General features: G+C 41.3%; 1 protein-coding gene across 1 annotated transcript; it reads right to left on the bottom strand.

Annotated features, from left to right (window-relative positions):
- Positions 1 to 263: 263 nt before the first annotated feature.
- RXYLT1 (ribitol xylosyltransferase 1) lies at positions 264 to 17,233 on the bottom strand. The gene is made up of 6 exons (XM_063309262.1): positions 17,001 to 17,233; positions 8,542 to 8,703; positions 5,583 to 5,685; positions 3,608 to 3,922; positions 2,243 to 2,413; positions 264 to 1,447 (listed from the first exon to the last, which is right to left on the bottom strand). The coding sequence occupies exons 1-6, from the start codon at positions 17,140 to 17,142 to the stop codon at positions 1,027 to 1,029; spliced, it is 1,314 nt and encodes a 437-aa protein (XP_063165332.1). The 5' UTR covers positions 17,143 to 17,233; the 3' UTR covers positions 264 to 1,026.
- Between the last annotated feature and the right edge of the window lie 2,269 nt (positions 17,234 to 19,502).

A 19,502-nucleotide genomic window follows, 5' to 3' on the forward strand; every position in this document is an offset into this window, starting at 1 on the left:
ATAAAAAGGTGGGAGCACTTATCAGGAATTTGTTTACTCACTGAGTACACCAATCTCTGACTACAGTAATTTCTAGCTCTGTATCTCCAAAGGACCTATGTTTGTGTTTCTGAAAAAAAATATGTTTTTTAATTTAAAAAAATCAGAAATGCCAGAAAGTTTAGCCAATTAAATATTTGAAAAATTACCCCCAAAATGACCCCTCTTTTGGGGGAGATGGGCGGTGGCTAAAGTTGATTAATAAATAAATAAAAATAAAATATGTCAATTTTAAGCATACCTGACAGTAATTAAAATACTCTATATTTGGAATTTAGCTGAATAAATTAAATAGCAATCATAGAGCTTTACCATTTTCAATGGCAAACATTTAAAAATAATTGTGTTAAGCAACTAACTTAAAAGGACTCCTTACCAAAATCCAAACAACTGATTTATACAGTTACTTTTCTTAAAAATATGCTTTAACTTTTATTCCACCTTTTAAAAAGCTAATTAAAATCTTGTTATCCTTGTTTATGCCACTTTAGACACTGAATTTCGGCCCCTCCATGAAAACAGATGAATAATTTACAACAACTACTGACATTTTATTGACCGAATGAAAACAATTGTTTCCTTAGTGAGATCTGCTTTCCAAAGTGAATTCTTTATAATTTACTTTACTGGAGTAGAAGAAAAAAAAACAGCATCCAAATTACATACTGTACAAGTAATGAAAAACACCCTACACATATTACACTGTGCACATCTGCTGCCTTTAAATGAGCTTCCTCCCCGGCAAATTGGTTTAAAGCCTACAACTTAAAAGGGTATTTTAAATGAATTTGTCTATGTGTACACATGTTGGGAAGAGCCAGCATTCATGCAGCATTTCTACATTATGTACAGCTATGCATTTATTATTCCTGGATGACTTTATGTTTTTATTTACAAAATGTGAGAAATAAATATTTTCTTTAAAAAAATACATGACATTTCACTGAAAGGCTGCAAGAAACCATACTTCAGTTCATATAGCCATAATCAATCACCTTTATCCTTAGGTAAGAATGATTTTTCTAATGTGTTAATAAATTTTTGTCTCATTTGTGCTTTGAATTGCTGATACCATTCCATAAGCATTTTCCTCCTTTGAATCTTTTGTTGTAGAGTCATATTTTGCTCTTTTTCCAAAACAGCAGGAAGCTCTTTCCAGTTTTTAATAAAGATAAAGGGAGCTCCCATGGTCTTCAGTAATTGCAGTGGTGCTCTGTGGTGTACAGATGAATTTCCACAACTGCCTGGTGTCATTACATCTTCTACCACAGGAACAGAGCCAAATGAACAAGCCTCATAGATTCTATAGCATTCGGTATTTACTCCCACTGGACATAACGTGAGATCACTCTCTAACAAAGCATCTTGATAGATTCGCAAACTCTCATTAGTTTCTTGAGGAATCCACCTAAAACAAGACAACAGAGGCTGAAAATGTATTGTTGTTCATAGGTAAATAAAATGCATAATAAAATATAAACATTCACAATCTATTTTCAGTATAATACTTCAGTGTGGTAGCTGCAGCAGTAGAAATGCCTAAGATTAGGGATTGGACACTGCAAATCACTGCAATCTATTCAAGTATTACTACTATTTTACTTAGTAACTAGATTATATTTTTGTAAGTTACCTTGGATCTAAGTAAAGCAAGTTTCCTTTGACTTGAAATGGACTCCTAGTGATTTCTTGCACATATTTTTGGCACCACAACAGCAAAAGTAATGTGCCATGCCTTATGGATGTCTTTTTGACTTCCGACTCTAGCCTACAGTCCTAGCCTTCCTTGAAGGTCTCAAACTAAGTGCTTATTAAGCCCAGCTTTGTTTAGCTTCTGAGCCCATGCTAACTTGGCCAGATGCTGCCACTTGCTAGGGGATTCTAATGGTAAGTTAAAAGACATTTTCAGAAGGAAATTCATAGAAACAAAGATTCTGATCCTCTTAGACTCTGATCCTCTAGCAAAACTTCATTCTATTCCACACATCTAAATTTCACATGTAAACACAATGCCTACAGCATTTTAAACAGGTATCACAGCTAGAACCCTTAACATCTTTCTTATTCCCAACACTGTTGGCTATTTTCCTCCATTACTATAAAGGAGATTGCATTATATTGCTACTGTAGTCAAGACAAACATCAATACAGTACAGTATTTTAATCTCTTAAAGGCTTTATGGTTACAAATGATATTTCTTACTGTTCTCGGGTTGAAATCCAACAGAGCTTGTGAAGCCCACTTTGCATCAATACCTCCAATACGATTTCTCTACTTGAATTCTTATAAACAGTTCCTAAGAAGTTACACTGATATGATCTTGGTCTTTGGAGCATTGACCAACTTGGTTCAACCACAGGAAAATGTCTATAACTATAAACAAAGGGTTGCATAAGTACACTAATTAAACTGAAAATTATACTTTATTAGGCTGTTAAAGAGTACAATCCTATATATATGATCTGGGAATAACTGAACTCAGTTGCATTTATTTTTTAGTTGGGCAACACAGGATTGCACTGTCTGTCATCTACTTTTTTCTCAGTTTGCATGAGCTCTGTATCCCAAACTTCCTTATTCTTCTCCACTGGTAGGAATCATACCAACTGGGAACGGTGTATTCCACAGGGTAGGGTTCCTACAGAGAATGCCATTTTATGGAAGCCTGTCCCCACTATGGTGGGAACCCATAGTACCCCCTCCTGGCTAGATATCACTGGGTGGGCAGATTTCACCTGCAGCAGAGGGTCTTGAAGGTAATCAACACCTGAGCAATAAGGGGTTTATAGATAATCACCAACACCTTGAATTGGGTCCAGAAGCCTACTGGCAATCAGCAAAACTCCTGCAAGATAGATGCTATTCTATTAAAGTAGTTAGTACCAGTTAATGGAAAGTCACATTCTGTGACAGTTGCAGCTCCCAGGTTTTCAAGGGCACTCCATGGAGAACAAATTGCAGTAGTCTAACTGTGAGATGGCAAGGTATGAATTACTATCTTCAGTGCTCCAGGGAAGTTCATAGTTGGTGGCCAGCCAAAGCTAGTCAAAGGCTCTCCTATCCACATCCTCCACTTGCAGGAACACTGAGTTCAGAATAACCCCAAGCTTGTGTACTTGCTCTATTGGACAGTGCTACTCCACATCTGTGGAGATTAACAGCAATATGTGAACCTCCATAGATCCAGAAGACCTTTGTACCAACAGTTTCTCAGTCTATTCTACTCCATCTTGTCCCTCACAGCAATATTAGTTGAAATAACATGACCTTTAAATGTATCTTATCTCCAGTACATAAGTATATTAACTAGACATGTCAACACACTTATTTCTTAACAGATATTTAGGGGAGCAGCTCCATACATTTAAACTTGTTTCTGGTTCTTAAGTATTCTAATTCTAACACAAAAGTATAGTACTCAATTGTTGTTTATAAAACAGCAATTTTACAAAGATTTAAATATTCAAACTATTTTCATGTTAATTTTATATACATGAATCTGGAGGAAAACTCCAGAAAATCGCACGCAAGTTTTAAAACTGTCCTTTGATTGCATTCAATACTTACGTTGCTACTCCTAGAGGCCACTGAAAAATATCTTCTTCATTCACTATGGGACTGTCATAAACTAGAAATAATTGCTCCACAAACCCTCCATAGGATTTTAAATAAGGATAAATCCATTCATTTTTGCACTCTTCATTCCCAAGCAACACAACAGCAATCTGCTGCAGCTTGTGTGTTTGCACTAATGTTTGTGCATAATGTAGCCACTGAGTGGCGTAGGAGATCTTTCCTTCTTCTCTGCCATTCAGTATTAAGACAACAGTTTCAGCTTCTACAGAGAAGTAACCAGGGACTACAGCTGGGCCTGTGATGAAACTGTGAACAACAAAGCACAAACACAAAAAGTGCACAGGTGTGTGTGTGTGTACACAAATATACACACAAACAGAGACACACAGATAGCCACTTTAAGTAACAGTTGCCACTTGTGTCTCACTGATGCTCAAAGTAATTATACTCTACTCTTTTTATATCATGTATAAAAACACTGTACGACTTCTCCAACAACAAAAGGGAATTACAAGGCTCCCTTTACTCTATCAATGTCAACCTTAATGCAAAGTCTTAAAGCTCCCCATGCTGACAATACAGATGCGAAGTGAAATGCAACTGTGCAGGTATGTTATCACACAAATACTGTGACTACTACATGCTGAGGGCTGCTGAGATTTCTGTTAGAAGAGCAGCGTCTTTTTGCCCTGTTAGGTAGCAGCACTTAGCCAATCTTGGCTGGACCTGATTAGCTGAATGGGAGACTACTAGGAATTTCCAGAGCTATAAGAACAGTTCCTGCACTGAGGAACTGAAGAAATATCCTGCCTTTAATTTCAGTATGCTTTGAACCAAATAGAGATTGAGCATCAACGCTTTCAAAATGAAATGTGGTGATTGTGGTGATAAAAACAATTTAATACATTTAAAATAATAAACAAGGTATGCTGGATTTGCCAATATTCGTATAATGCATTTCAGTTTGCTCAAAATACATTGTATTAGTTTAATCTGAATTCAGTTCTGTGCATCTCTCATGGATCATATTTCTGAAAGCAAACTACTAAGATAGAAACAAAAGAAGTGTTTTGGTTTTAAATTTAAACAATACTACAATTTAAAGAGAATCTAATTAGTGCTATCAAAGCTGAAATAGCCAATGTTTTTCAGGAAGGAGAGCTGACTGATCAAGGGATTGTACCCACCGGCTACCCAGCAGCTCATCTTTCACAGAAACACATCCCTTCCCTTAGAGCTATGGTACTAGATGCTCTAATCCCTAGGTAGGTTCATTTGGTAGAGGCTGAAAAAATTACACTGTTTGAAGGTGGCACCTCATTGACCCTATTATTGAAATCCAGTCTAGATGCAAGTATTATAGGTAAAAAGGCTGCTTTTCCAAATCAAGCAAAGTACAAAAAAAAAAAAAGGCACAGTGACCTTTCCTCCATTGATCGTGCTGAATCCAGAATCCCCAAGCTGCATACCTTATGGTTAAGGGAGTGCAAAACCATTCAACATTCTGTTATGTCGTAACTCCATTTTATCTGGATTAAGCTTTGGTTTATTAGTCCTCATCCAATCCAAATCTATCTCCAGATACCTGTGCAAGATTTCCTGAATCTTCCTAGGATGTGGAAATGCGAAATAAAGCTATATATCAGCCACATACTGATGATACCTTAAAAAGTGTAAGGAAATGCTGGCCTCTTGTGCTGGTTGACATTTTAGTAATCATACGCCTTATGGCTACTATACTCTAATGCAGGGATGGGTAACCCCAGTTTTAAGAAATCCATTTGTTTCCCTCACTGGCAACAGAAAATATTCTTTAGTACTAAATAGGGCAAGAAGGTTAGATATTGTTGAGTAAACATTCATATTGAAAATTTCCATTATTTAATGTGCAGAATTATACTAAGCATTATACTAGGCTATGAAAATACTATCACTACACTGAAAAGACACATCATACATATGGTACCTGAAATATGATCTTCCTATTTTCATGCTTCCTTCTCTCCACTGAGCTGATATATCTGCAGGCTCAAGTAAACCTTCAAAGATATGCTGCCATAAATAAAGGCCTATAAAATACAATTTATAATGTAATGATTAAGGAAATATTCAATCTTCAAAAAAATAGTAAGATAAAAGAAATATGTAGAAAAATAAAACAACAAAGCAGGATAATTTCAAGAAAGCAATACAAATGAGCAAGATAGATTTATGATAAAGCATAGCTATTAAATTAAATCAATGGAATATAAATATAAACATTAAGGAATAAAAATAAGGTGCCTCCAGGCATGCTGGTGGGCAGATAGTAGAGCCTTTACAAGACCAAGGTTTGATTCCAGGAGAATGATGTTTCAAAACAGAAATGGCAGCTTCTTCAGGTAGGAATACTTAATCTGCTCCATCCAAGGTATTTGTCAACAGCTGGAAACTCATATTTATTCAGTCATTATTCTTCCCAACACTAGCTGCATAGGGAGTGGGGGATACCTGAGGTAAAGAATTACCTCATCCATAAATAGAATGGACACATTCAGATTTGCCCAGTTATGCTCTTTCTCTAGCAAATCCTAGAAAGCAGTGCTTTCATATTTTTCTTTGTTACCTTACAATGATCTAAGACATTTTGTAAAACTAACAAAATACAGTTGCCTTTACAGCTTCAGCCTAAGTTGAAAATAAGTGTAGGTAACTGCTTTTGGCTGTATTTATAAGCTATGTATTGCTTCTGAGGGCACTCTCCATCAGTGTATTGCATGGTTTTGGGATTTCTACAATAATGTAGAGACCATTAAGGGATCTGTCAGTGTTGTTAAAAACCAAGGAGATTAGCTAGGTTTAGTAGTATACCAACATGCAAGGTACCACCTCTAATTTGACAGCTACTGGGCAAAACCAGATTGGAAAGGAAGATGTGGATGGTTTCCATATTTCCTATGCATATACCTATTGCACTACAGGTAGTCCTCGAGTTACAAAGGAAATTAGCACTGGAATTTCTGTCACTAAGCTATGTGGTCATAAAGTGCAACCACATCACTTAGTGATGGCAATCCCTGCAGTCCTGTTTGCTGTTGTTAACTGAATTAACAATCCTACGGTTGTTAGGTAAGGCAACTTCCTGCTGGCTCCCCACAATCAAAGTCAGTGGGGAAGCTGGCAGGAAGTTGCAAGTCCCAGGCAGGTAAGTGGCTGCTGCTGAGTGGGGGAGGGAGTGAGGAGGTACGCAGGAGTGTGGAGGAGGGTCAGGGAGGGTGCGCAAGAGGTGCAGTACAGGGAGGGTGGGAGAGGGAACACGAGAGGCGCAGGTCAAGGAGGGTGTGCAAGAGTGTGAGGGGTGCACAAGAGGCATGGTGCAGGTTAGGGATGGTGCGCAAGGGTGTGCACAAGAGGTGTGACGTGGGTCGGTGTCAGTGTGCAAGGGTGCGAGGGGGTATGAGAGGTGCTGCGTGGGTTGGGGAGGGTATAGCGCAGGTCAGCTAGGGCACACAGCGGTGTGCGATGTGAGCACAGAGGGGCTGGGGGAAGGTGTGCGTATGGGGGAGACTTTCCCAGAGACTTTCTGGGGAAGCTGGCAGGGAAGGTTGCAAATGGTGATCACATGATTGTGGGGCACATGACAATCAGTTGTAGCTACAAACAGGTTGCCAAGTGCCCAGACAGCAATCACATGACTGTGGGGATGCTGGGACAGCTGGAGCTCTGAGGACTGGTTGTAACCACCATTCATTCAGCGCCATCGTAACTTGGAACAGTCACTGACTGAATGGTCGTAGGTCAAGGACTACCCGAACTAGCTTCTATGTGAAAATAAGTGAATGAAAAAACTCCTCTGTAAACCCACTTTAAAAGAGCAAATCTATAAAATCCACAGGAAAGTTAGGTTTTCTTATTCATGAAATTTAAAAATGTAGACCATACTAGCTTAGTGTACGTATTAACCAAAACATATATTTCAGTTTTAAATCTGTAACCTGCCTTTTCTGCTCCTAAGAAGTCAAATCTGGAAGGGAATAAAAAAGAAAAGTCTATCAGTAAGGTGATCTTCACTTTTCTCCAGGATGTGCATGGAGATAACTGCTGCTTCTTTCTTGAATATTTGGAGAATGGCAGGTGCACCCCTTTCTTGTGATGCCTTGGAAGGCCTCAGAATCTTTCCAAAGGATTTCTGAAGTAGAGGATGTGCGGGCGTGTTATTTGGAAAACAACATGAACGGCCTTGGGAAGAAGAGCTGGCGTGGCCAACAGCTACCTCGCATAAGGCAGGCTGGGCACATCTCATCAGCAGTGGGAAGAAAATGGTGAAGATGAGCTGGGCGCAGCAGGGCCTGCAAAGTGCAGGATGGTGGGGCGGCTGGGGCTTTTTGCTCTGGCACTGGGGTGGCTGGCCATGGTATGGGGCTTGAGGCGGTACTCCTCAGCAGTTGTGCTGGCTGCATTGGGACTGAAGTAGAGGCCTGGGGGTGATGGTGATTGGCTGAGATAGCTGAAGGCCTGGGGCCTCTAATTCAGCCCCAAAGCTGCCGCTGCCGCCAAGGAATACCGCTATGCAGGGTGGCCAAAAGGGCAGAGATGAGGGGGAGATAGGCAGGTGGGGGAAGTTGAAGCAAAGGTGAGCATGGCAGGGCAGGAGAAACATGAGGTACTCGCCTCTCCTGGCCTAATGACTGCAACTGGGACTACTGGAACTGTTGTAGCTAAGCGGTGTGGTCATGTGATGTTTCGCCTAACGACTGCATTGCTTAGCGACAGAAGTTCCAGTTCCAATTGTGGTAATAAGTTGAGGACTACCTGTATTTTCTAAGGTATATATCCACTGAATATAATAGAAGTTTAAAATATAACCGTTTACAATTAAATTAAAAGAGTAAGTACAGTAATAATATTTAAAAACAGCAGTTATTTTGTTAATTACAAATGCTTACCAACAGCAGCTTTCCCCCAAATTTGTACCCTGAAGTCTGTGGGTTCCTGTGGCAATGACATCTTTTTCAGCAATTGAAGGCTACTTGCAGTTTTCTGCTGCAAATAATTTTTCTCGTCAACTTCCCAAGGATTCCATTCTTCGGCTCCCAAAACAGCATGTTCTAGGAATCAAAAACAAAAAACCATATGAACATCTCATATGAATTGTCTCAAAGAGAGACATTTACTCCAATATGTCCTTGAAATAATACATTGTTAGAAACCCATTTACTACACATACTAAAAATGAAATATCAGAAATGTGTAAATCGTTTTCCAAATCACAAAAGCATCTACATTAACCATTAATGGTTATCTCCAGATAGGGACCTATCTGAAATCTTGAAAAGTTTTGCCATTCAGGGTGAACAGTATAGATGGTCCTCATTTAGCAACCAGAATTGGGACCAGCAATTTGGTTGTTAAGCAAAGTGGTTGCTAAATGAACCTGTGACTGTTCTTATGATCTTACTTCAGCTTTCCTTTCCTTTCCTGACCTGCAAAGGTTGTAAATGCGAGGACTGGTTGCAAAGCTACTTTTTCATCACTGATATAACTGCAAATGGTCACTACACAAGGCAGTCACTAAATGAGGACTACCTGTACTGAACTAGACAGACCAATGGCTTGATTCTGTCCCAAAGTGAAAGCTTCCTTTTGCTCCCCTCTCCCACCTATCAGATATCCTCAATAATTGGGCTGGCTCAGTAGAGTTCATCCAGAATGTAATATATTTCTGACTGATGAATTGTAACTCCCTTCAGCTCCCAACACTGTTTAAATGGTTATTACATTACTACTGATATGCAGTCTACATTCAACCCTCAAGGCACCTCTGCTCTGCTGGGAATGTGTGTTTGCTAAATTAGTAAAAAGACTAACAAGGTCCAGGTTTAAGTCCCACAATATTTATTAAACAAATTTAGTGCAACTTACTCATTTCCCCCTAATTTTTGCCAGTTACAGGTAGTCCTTGACTTACGAACATTTGTTCAGCAACGATGATGCTGAGCAAATGGTGGTTACAACTGGTCCTCGGTGTTCCGGTTGTCCCACCACCCCCACGGTCATGTGATCGTGATCTAGGTGCTTGGCAACCAGCTCGCACTTACGATCAGTTGTGGCACCCTGTGATCACGATTGCCATTTGTGAAAATCAATGGGGAAGCCGGCAGGGAAGGTTGCAAGTCACTGGGGTAAGTCTCCCCCACCCACGAACTCTCCCCCAGCCCCTCTGTGTTCAGGCCACGCTGGCCACTTGTGCACTCCCCCTGAGCCTCACTGTGTCTCCCTCACCACTCATGCACCCCCGCGTACCCTCTCTGAGCCTTGCCATGCCTCCCTTGCACCCTCCCTGAGCATCACTGCGCCTCCCTCGCACACTCCCTCAAACCCTCCCCAACCCTTGCTGCACCTCACTCTCACCAAGCCTCACTGCATCTCCCTCGCACCCTCGCTGTGATGGTTGCCTTATTCAGAAAAAACACAGACTCACCAGCCAGGGCTAAGGATATCTGGTTTATTAAGAATAGAATGCAGACACGGAGAAAGACTGGAATGAGCACATGGTGTGCGAGGTAGCCGGTAAATACCCGCGGTGCGGACCTGGTCCTTCCCCACCCCCCATTGTCCCAAAGTCCTGACCGATGGTGAACCCGGAGTCTCGATGGGCCATCAGGGGGCGATTCCGGAGTTTCAATGGGCGATCAGGGGGATTAGCGCTGATTACCTCTGTCCTCTTCCTGTGTCCGGAGCAGGTGTGTCCCCCGTGGTAACGCAGAGATGTCAGGGAGATAGGATGATGGCTTCCTGGGTCAGGGCAAAGGTATGGCTCCTTTGTCCTTTATCTGTATTGTCTTTCAGCGCTTATGGGATTAGCACTGATTCTTTCCTCCCCGCTCCCCTTCACCGGAAAGGCATGTTCCCTGTTGTGATGTATGTATACATCGCAACGGGGGACATGACACTCGCACAGCCCTGCACACCCTCCCCAATCCTCGCCCTGTCTCCCTCGCACCCTCACTCATCCTCTCGTGCCCTCCCCCACCCGGCAGCCAGCCTGCTTCTGAGCTGCCTGGTACTTGCAACTTCCTGCTAACTTCTCCACTGACTTGGCTGTGGGAAGCTGGCAGGAACTTGCCTCATCTAACAACTGTGGGATTCGGTTAATGACGGCAACTAGGACTACAAGAATTGCTGTTGCTAAGCAATGCGATGCGGTTATGTTTTATGTATTATCACAGAAACCAAATTCAAACTTACCATCAAACAATGTATGTGTATGTGTTTCCCTTTAGCATGCATGAGCTAACATTATACATAGAAACAGTAAACAAAAGAACTGTTATCTCCTCAGCTTTCTAATGTTAAGGCCTACAGACTAAACAATAACTATGTAGGTGCACTTTCAAGAACAGCATTAACCTCGCAGCACATCTCATTACACAACATAAAATATAGTTCAACAAAAAGAACAGATCAGCAAAACATTTAAAGACTGAATGTTGTGAATATTACTCTTTGACATTACCACTTTTTAATGGCAGGTTATTGTGATGTTAATGCCTTTTCTTGACCATATTTGGCTTTTAGGATAAGACGATTTATTTAATTTCTATAGCCACCTATCTCAACCAAGTGACTGAGAAAATAGTTTAACAAAAGTTATTTTTGACCCTTTCAAAGCAAGTGTATGAATGCCCCTGAGTTCTTAGTGCTTGTTTCCAATGCTCAGAAAAAGTGAATTGTTATTACCACTGCCTAGATGAATTCCTTTGCCTGATCCAACTAAACAGAAATACAGTACAGGTACTTCTCAGCTTATGACCATTAGTTTAGCAGCTGTTCAAAGTTACGGCGGTGCTGGAAAAAGTGACTTACGGCCAGTCCTCGCTCTTGCGACCGTTGCAGCATCCCCACAGTCATACAATCAAATTTTGGCCCTTGGCAACCAGCATGTATTTATGAGAGCTGCAGCATCCTGGGGTCATGTGATCACCATTTGCCACTTTCCCAGCCACCTTCTGACAAGCAAAATCAAGGGGGCATCTGAATTTGCTTAACCACCACAGCAAAAAAGACTGAAAAATTGCATGCAGTCATGTGATGCCTCACTTAATGACTGCATTGCTTAGCACCCAAAGTTCCAGTCCCAATTGTGTACTATCTGTACATAAATAGTTTTTTGTCAATAGAAATCTTTGCTGAAGCAGAAGTATAAATCCAAATTGGGTATGACAGATTTCAGTTTATATTTAGACATCCAGATCAAATATCCATTAATTTGTTCCTTCTTTTCTAGTTTTTTTTTAAAATTAGAATTTACTTTTAAATGTTGGGCGGCTTTTCACTTATGCTAGCTTTGTGTCTCTGGATACTGGATATCTGCTTTGCACACAGGCTGAAGTTAGCGCAACAGCATGGAGAAAGTGAAGAAAAGTTTTACTTTAATTTTAAAGCAAAATTTATAAGTAACTTTCAACCGTTCCCACACAATACAAAATAATTATCATTATCCCTTATACGAATTAGGAGATAATTCCATTATTTGGGGTTAGATAACAGATTGGAAGTATACCAGAACACTGAAAGCTGGTGATGATTCAGTATTAAACTGTCAATCAAAGCCTGGTAACTGAAGTTACTCCTGGTATATATTCTGGAGACAGGGGAGAACTGAGGAGAGAGGGGTTTGGGAAAGGTAGGTAAAAAGATGGATCTGATGGAAAGTCAGCATTCTAGCCCTATAAAAAACTCCATCTATCAGAAAGACAGGGTCATAAGAGAGAGAAGGCAAGGACTGACAGCCTGTGGAAATGCTGTAATATTAAGGACACCTGTTTATAACCCATTTCACCTTATTTAATAAAAGTTAATCTGATTCCTTATTTAAACAAAGTGACTCTGCTGTTCTATAACTTCTCCATATTCTACCTCATGCCGTTATCTCATAGAGAAGAAAAGTACGAGTTTCCAAAGCAGGAAAGGATTTGCTGGTGGTAGCAAAACGAATCTCACAGAGGTACTCCTGGGTTAATCAGACTATGTTTTATAAAATCCACATGACGATGATAGATATAAAACCGCACATGTATGTCTAAAGGGCCATTTTAAGGCACCAGCCATCTCCAAGAGTGTTTATTGTTTAATAAACAATAGAGTTAAGAAAGAAAGAAAGAAAGAAAGAAAGAAAGAAAGAAAGAAAGAAAGAAAGAAAGAAAGAAAGAAAGAAAGATCCGACAATGACAGAAGCTTATTCCAACTGATCAGATCATGTTCCACTGAGCTCAGTATGTCATACAATCTACAATATGAAGCAATCACTGTAGAGTACCACTTCAATTTTTATTTTTATTTTTTTTCGGATGCTGAGTCAGTCTTGGCTTCTGGTGACTGCCTGGACAAGTCCCTGCAGTTTTCTTGGCAAGATTTAAGAAGTGGTTTGCCATTGCCTGCTTTCTAGGGCTGAGAGATAGTGACTGGCCCAAGATCACCCAGATGGCTTTGTGCCTAAGGCTGGACTAGAACTCATGGTTCCTGGTTTTTAGCCTGGTGCCTTAATCACTACACAAAACTGGCTCTCTTTATAAGAATATAATTGAGGGAAACCAAACTGGCTGTACCACTTCAATTACAAGCTGTTAATGGTTAAACTGAAAAGAAGATATAACTCCAAATATGCAAATGGCCCCGTTCTGCTATTTTTCCATCATTTTAAACAGTACCATTATAGAATAAATCTAATATATAACCTAAGCAGGATGAAAATGAAAAAATAAATAAATATAACTAAACCCTCTTACTAAAAGACATTTCATTAAAAAAATAAAGACTTCAGAGATACTCCAGAGTGGTCCGGACGGTAATGCTGTAGCACCCAGATCCTGAGATGTGAAAGCTACAACGTAACACAGTTCACTAGCAAAGGATATGCAAGTCCCCTCGATGGATTACTTGAAGCTATAGAACATAAACCTTCAGCAAAGGATCATTACCTTGTCGTGGTGCTGGAGCCTGAGCACCTCAATGATGCCATGAGCTAAACCGTGAAGGGCCACCCAAGACGGGAAGGTCATGACAGAGAGGTCAGACTAAATGCGATCCCTGGGGAAGGTAATGGCAACCCACCTCAGTATTCTTGCCGTGAAAACTAAATGGATCAGTACAACCAGAGATATGTCGGTATACCATCGGAAGATGAGACCCCCAGGTCGGAAGATGGTCAAAATGCTACTGGGGAGGAACAGAGGATGAGTTCAACTAGCTCCAGACGTGATGACGCAGCTAGCTCAAAGCCGAAAGGACGGCTAGCAGCCGACGGTGCTGGTGGTGAACGGCAAATCTGATGTTCTAAGGATCAACACATCATTGGAACCTGGAATGTAAGATCTATGAGCCAGGGCAAATTGGATGTGGTTATTGGTGAGATGTCAAGATTAAAGATAGACATTTTGGGTGTCAGTGAACTGAAATGGATTGGAATGGGCCACTTCACATCAAATGACCACCAGATCTACTACTGTGGACAAGAGGACCAGAGAAGAAAGGGAGTAGCCTTCATAATTAATAGTAAAGTGGCTAAAGCAGTGCTTGGATACAATCCAAAAAACGATAGAATGATCTCAATTCGAATTCAGGGCAAGCCATCTAACATCACAGTGATCCAAATATACGCCCCAACCACAGATGCTGAAGAAGCTGAAGTAGAGCAGTTCTATGAGGATCTGCAGCACCTACTGGACGACACGCCTAAAAGAGATGTTATTTTCATCACAGGAGACTGGAATGCTAAGGTGGGCAGTCAAATGACACCTGGAATTACAGGTAAGTATGGCCTGGGAGAACAAAACGAAGCAGGACATAGGCTGATAGAATTTTGCCAAGACAATTCACTCTGCATAACAAACACTCTCTTCCAACAACCTAAGAGACGGCTTTATACATGGACTTCACCAGATGGACAACACCGAAATCAGATTGACTACATCCTTTGCAGCCAAAGGTGGCGGACATCTATACAGTCGGTAAAAACAACACCTGGAGCTGACTGTAGTTCAGATCACGAACTTCTTGCACAATTTAGGATCAGACTAAAGAGATTAGGGAAGACCCACAGTTCAGCTAGATATCAGCTCACTAATTTTCCTAAGGAATATGCAGTGGAGGTGAAGAATAGATTTAAGGGACCGGACTTAGTAGATAGGGTCCCGGAAGAACTCTGGACAGAAGTTCGCAGCATTGTTCAGGAGGCAGCAACAAAATACATCCCAAAGAAAGAGAAAACCAAGAAGGCAAAATGGCTGTCTGCTGAGACACTAGAAGTAGTCCAAGAAAGAAGGAAAGCAAAAGGCAACAGTGATAGGGGGAGATATGCCCAATTAAATGCAAAATTCCAGAGGTTAGCCAGAAGAGATAAGGAATTATTTTTAAACAAGCAATGCGCAGAAGTGGAAGAAGACAATAGAATAGGAAGGACAAGAGACCTCTTCCAGAAAATTAGAAACATTGGAGGTAAATTCCAGGCAAAAATGGATATGATCAAAAACAAAGATGGCAAGGACCTAACAGAAGAAGAAGAGATCAAGTAAAGGTGGCAAGAATATACAGAAGACCTGTATAGGAAGGATAACAATATCAGGGATAGCTTTGATGGTGTGGTCAGTAAGCTAGAGCCAGACATCCTGAAGAGTGAAGTTGAGTGGGCCTTAAGAAGCATTGCTAATAACAAGGCAGCAGGAGACGACGGCATCCGAGCTGAACTGTTCAAAATCTTGCAAGATGATGCTGTCAAGGTAATGCATGCTATATGCCAGCAAATTTGGAAAACACAAGAATGGCCATCAGATTGGAAAAAATCAACTTATATCCCCATACCAAAAAAGGGGAACACTAAAGAATGTTCAAACTATCGAACAGTGGCACTCATTTCACATGCCAGTAAGGTAATGCTCAAGATCCTGCAAGGTAGACTTCAGCAGTTCATGGAGCGAGAATTGCCAGATGTACAAGCTGGGTTTAGAAAAGGCAGAGGAACTAGAGACCAAATTGCCAATATCCGCTGGATAATGGAAAAAGCCAGGGAGTTTCAGAAAAAACATCTATTTCTGTTTTATTGACTATTCTAAAGCCTTTGACAGTGTGGACCAAAACAAATTGTGGCAAGTTCTTAGTGGTATGGGGATACCAAGTCATCTTGTATGCCTCCTGAAGAATCTGTATAACGACCAAGTAGCAACAGTAAGAACAGACCACGGAACAACGGACTGGTTTAAGATTGGGAAAGGAGTACGGCAGGGCTGTATACTCTCACCCTACCTATTCAACTTCTATGCAGAACACATCATGCGACATGCTGGGCTTGAGGAATCCAAGGCTGGAGTTAAAATCGCTGGAAGAAAGATTAACAATCTCAGATATGCAGATGATACCACTTTGATGGCTGAAAGCGAAGAGGAACTGAGGAGCCTTATGATGAAGATGAAAGAAGAAAGTGCAAAAGCTGGCTTGCAGCTAAACCTCAAAAAAACCAAGATTATGGCAACCAGCTTGATTGATAACTGGCAAATAGAGGGAGAAAATGTAGAAGCAGTGAAAGACTTTGTATTCCTAGGTGCGAAGATTACTGCAGATGCTGACTGCAGTCAGGAAATCAGAAGATGCTTAATCCTTGGGAGAAGAGCAATGACAAATCTCGATAAAATAGTTAAGAGCAGAGACATCACACTGACAACAAAGGCCCACATAGTTAAAGCAATGGTGTTCCCCGTAGTAACATATGGCTGTGAGAGCTGGACCATAAGGAAGGCTGAGAGAAGGAAGATCGATGCTTTGGAACTGTGGTGTTGGAGGAAAATTCTGAGAGTGCCTTGGACTGCAAGAAGATCAAACCAGTCCATTCTCCAGGAAATAAAGCCAGACTGCTCACTTGAGGGAACGATATTAAAGGCAAAACTGAAATACTTTGGCCACATAATGAGAAGACAGGACACCCTGGAGAAGATGCTGATGCTAGGGAGAGTGGAGGGCAAAAGGAAGAGGGGCCGACCAAGGGCAAGGTGGATGGATGATATTCTAGAGGTGACGGACTTGTCCCTGGGGGAGCTGGGGGTGCTGACGATCGACAGGAAGCTCTGGCGTGGGCTGGTCCATGAAGTCACGAAGAGTCGGAAGCGACTAAACGAATAAACAACAACAACATAGAACATATACAGCAGAGAGGCCGGGATCACGTTTTGCCGTGCTCTGTGCTTCTTAATGCGTAAAAAGAGAAGGCACGTCTAAGCAGATAAGCCCTCGGCCGATGCGGATCTATCGAGTTCAGCCAGCCTTGAAGCCGAAGCCTGAAAGGCAGAAAAGGAGTCTATCCCCATCTGAAAACAAGGGCGCTGGGAGGAAGGGCGGAGCGCCCACGTTTCCTTACCTCGCCCCTGCTTCTCCCGGTGGCCCGCCCGTGAGGCAGCAGGCCGGCGAGGCTTTAGGAAGACGCTGTAAGCCGCGTATAAGGAAAAGACCAAGTAGGCGATCAACAACGCGGAGCAGAACCGCTTCCGAGTCAGTCGCATCCTTCACAGCCCACTGGGAGCAGCCATCTTGCACAGGAGGAGAAGGGCCTCGCGTCGTGACGCCGCGCTTAGTCGGCCGCTGCTTTTGCCTGGCGCGATTTGAAGTTGGGTTTGCTTAATCCAGCGTTTTTCCAAATTGGCCGCTTTAGGATGTGCGGACTTCAACTCCCAGCATGCTGACTAGGGAATTCTGGAAGTTGAAATCTACACATCTTAAAGCGGCCGAGTTGGAACAACGTTGGCTTACTCTCCTTCAGTAATTCCAAAAAGACCTTCAGAACCTCCCTGTTCTCTCTTTAAAAAGGCAAGAGAAACAGAGCTGAGTATCCTACCAGTTAAATCAACCTTGATGTTACTAAGTTCTACTTCCCACGCTACAACAGAGCACGCTTGTTCATTACGGGACTCATAGAGCTCAAAGGTCAACTGACTTTTCCGTGCACGCACTGAGTTTGCTAATAGTGTTAAATAAGTAATATTGATACTGTATTTTCGTAGGGAAAAAATATTTGTAATTCTCTTGCCCTAAAGTTACAGCTGAACCAGAGTTTGCATCCACAGCTATTTTAGCTTTTGGCAGGGAAGTTTTAATGGATAATTAATTGTCATGCCATATTTCTTCCAATTTACTGGATGCACATCTTTTATGCATATGCTATCAATTAATTAATTAACCCATGAGTCTTTTATTGAGGTCTGTTAAAATATAAATTTAAAATAAATGAGTATTAACAATTTCTTTGAATGATATTATTGTTCTGAATTAAACATGGAATCATTTTTATGCATGATTGAAGTGTTTCCAGAAATTTTTAGCACTTGCTTTAATTTTGAATAGAAAGATCTTTAGAAATATATTTTCTTAAATAGTACAGTTTAAGTTGCCTGTTGGTATTTTGTTTGTAATGTAATATTTTTTTCCTAAACAGAGAAAGTAAAAGATTTTGTTTGTCAGCAAAAACAAATTCCTTCTACAGTTGCCTGCATGATTCGCTAAACCTACTTCAGAGAATTGAGTGACCCTTTGGACAGATTGGGACCAGTAATCCACTTGCATGATGTCACATGTTGCCCTGAAAGATATTAGAATCATGTTCAATATTTACAGTTAAGATATAATTTATTTCAAGTTTTACTGCTGGTGAGTACTGTAATGTTAAAGATTATTACATTTTAAGTATCTAAAAACAGAGAACAAAATGCAAAATACATTGTAATATTTGCCTTGATGGCTGAATTATTAAAATAATGAATAATCAAGATTATTCATTTTAAGTTCAGCTTGACCACTGCACTTACTGTCAAAGAAGCTTGAAAAGTCATACATCACTATAAAGCAGTAAGAATTCACAAAGAAACTTAAGAGATTGCTATTGGTTTTGACCTGTGAATGTAACCATCTGTCAGAACTCATGCTCACCTTCATATGCCACCTCTCCTAACGTGGGAATCAGCTGCCTGGGTTGGCAGAAGTGACAAGCTGAGGACGAAAGTCTGTTTAACCACCAGATCTCTGAGCTGATCCATTGGAGACCTTGATCAGCCCAAATAGATGACAGCCTGAACATCAACTGAAGGGCAAGATAAGGAGAGAACTGTGTGACATGGCTCCCTCTCTGCTGTTTTGTCATGCAATCCCACTGCATCTGTCAGCTATTTTTCAGGCTGCTTTGGAGTGTGGATTTAGCACTCTTCTAGGAAAGCATTAAGCCCAAATTGGAAATAGTCTGAACAACAGCTGACAGACACCAGGGTGGGAGGTATTATGTGAGCTGACTGTCTCCACCTCACAATGCAGCTGTCAGGGTCAGCCTCGCTCCAAATAAGTCATGGACTCACTAGGGATTAAGGATTTCCGGTTTATTGGAGCGGAATGCTTGACAGAACGAAAAACGGGAATGGAGGCGTGGTGGCATGGTGTCCTGTTTATACCCCCTTGCCGGACCCCGTGCTCCTCCACCCTCTATTGTCCCCATTCCCCTGACCGGACGGGAGATTTAGATGTTGATGGGATTTGTGATGGTTGTTTGGGCGTTTTCCCGGCTGCCGTCTTTGTCCTAATGGTGCAGGTGCGTCCTCCGGGGCACAAGGCGTGAGTCCTTCTGTGTCTTCGATGCTTATCTGAATTACCTTGTGATGTTCTTCTATGAAGCTGTAGATCAGTTCATGGGTGTGGGTGCTTGGGTGATTAGTTGAGCATTGATTTGATTATATCCTTCCTCTTTTTCCTGATGATCATGATCCACGTTGTGAGGCTCTTGTGTGCCTTGCAACGGGGTCATGACAGCAGCTCCCTCAACGACCACTGATCAGACACTATTTGGGCTGATCCATGTCTCCATGGATGATCCATGATCCAT

Source organism: Candoia aspera, chromosome 7 (genome assembly GCF_035149785.1).
Source record: "Candoia aspera isolate rCanAsp1 chromosome 7, rCanAsp1.hap2, whole genome shotgun sequence".
NCBI classification, from domain to species: domain Eukaryota; kingdom Metazoa; phylum Chordata; class Lepidosauria; order Squamata; family Boidae; genus Candoia; species Candoia aspera.

Excerpts from the sequence above, each read along its gene's own strand:
- RXYLT1 (XM_063309262.1), bottom strand. The coding sequence starts at position 17,142 with ATGCGACTGACTCGGAAGCGGTTCTGCTCCGCGTTGTTGATCGCCTAC. Across the intron at positions 3,923-5,582 it reads ATAGGAAGATCATATTTCAG|TTTCATCACAGGCCCAGCTG; the intron begins GTACCATATGTA and ends TGTTGTTCACAG. Across the intron at positions 1,448-2,242 it reads TGGATTTCAACCCGAGAACA|GTGGATTCCTCAAGAAACTA; the intron begins GTAAGAAATATC and ends GTCTTGTTTTAG.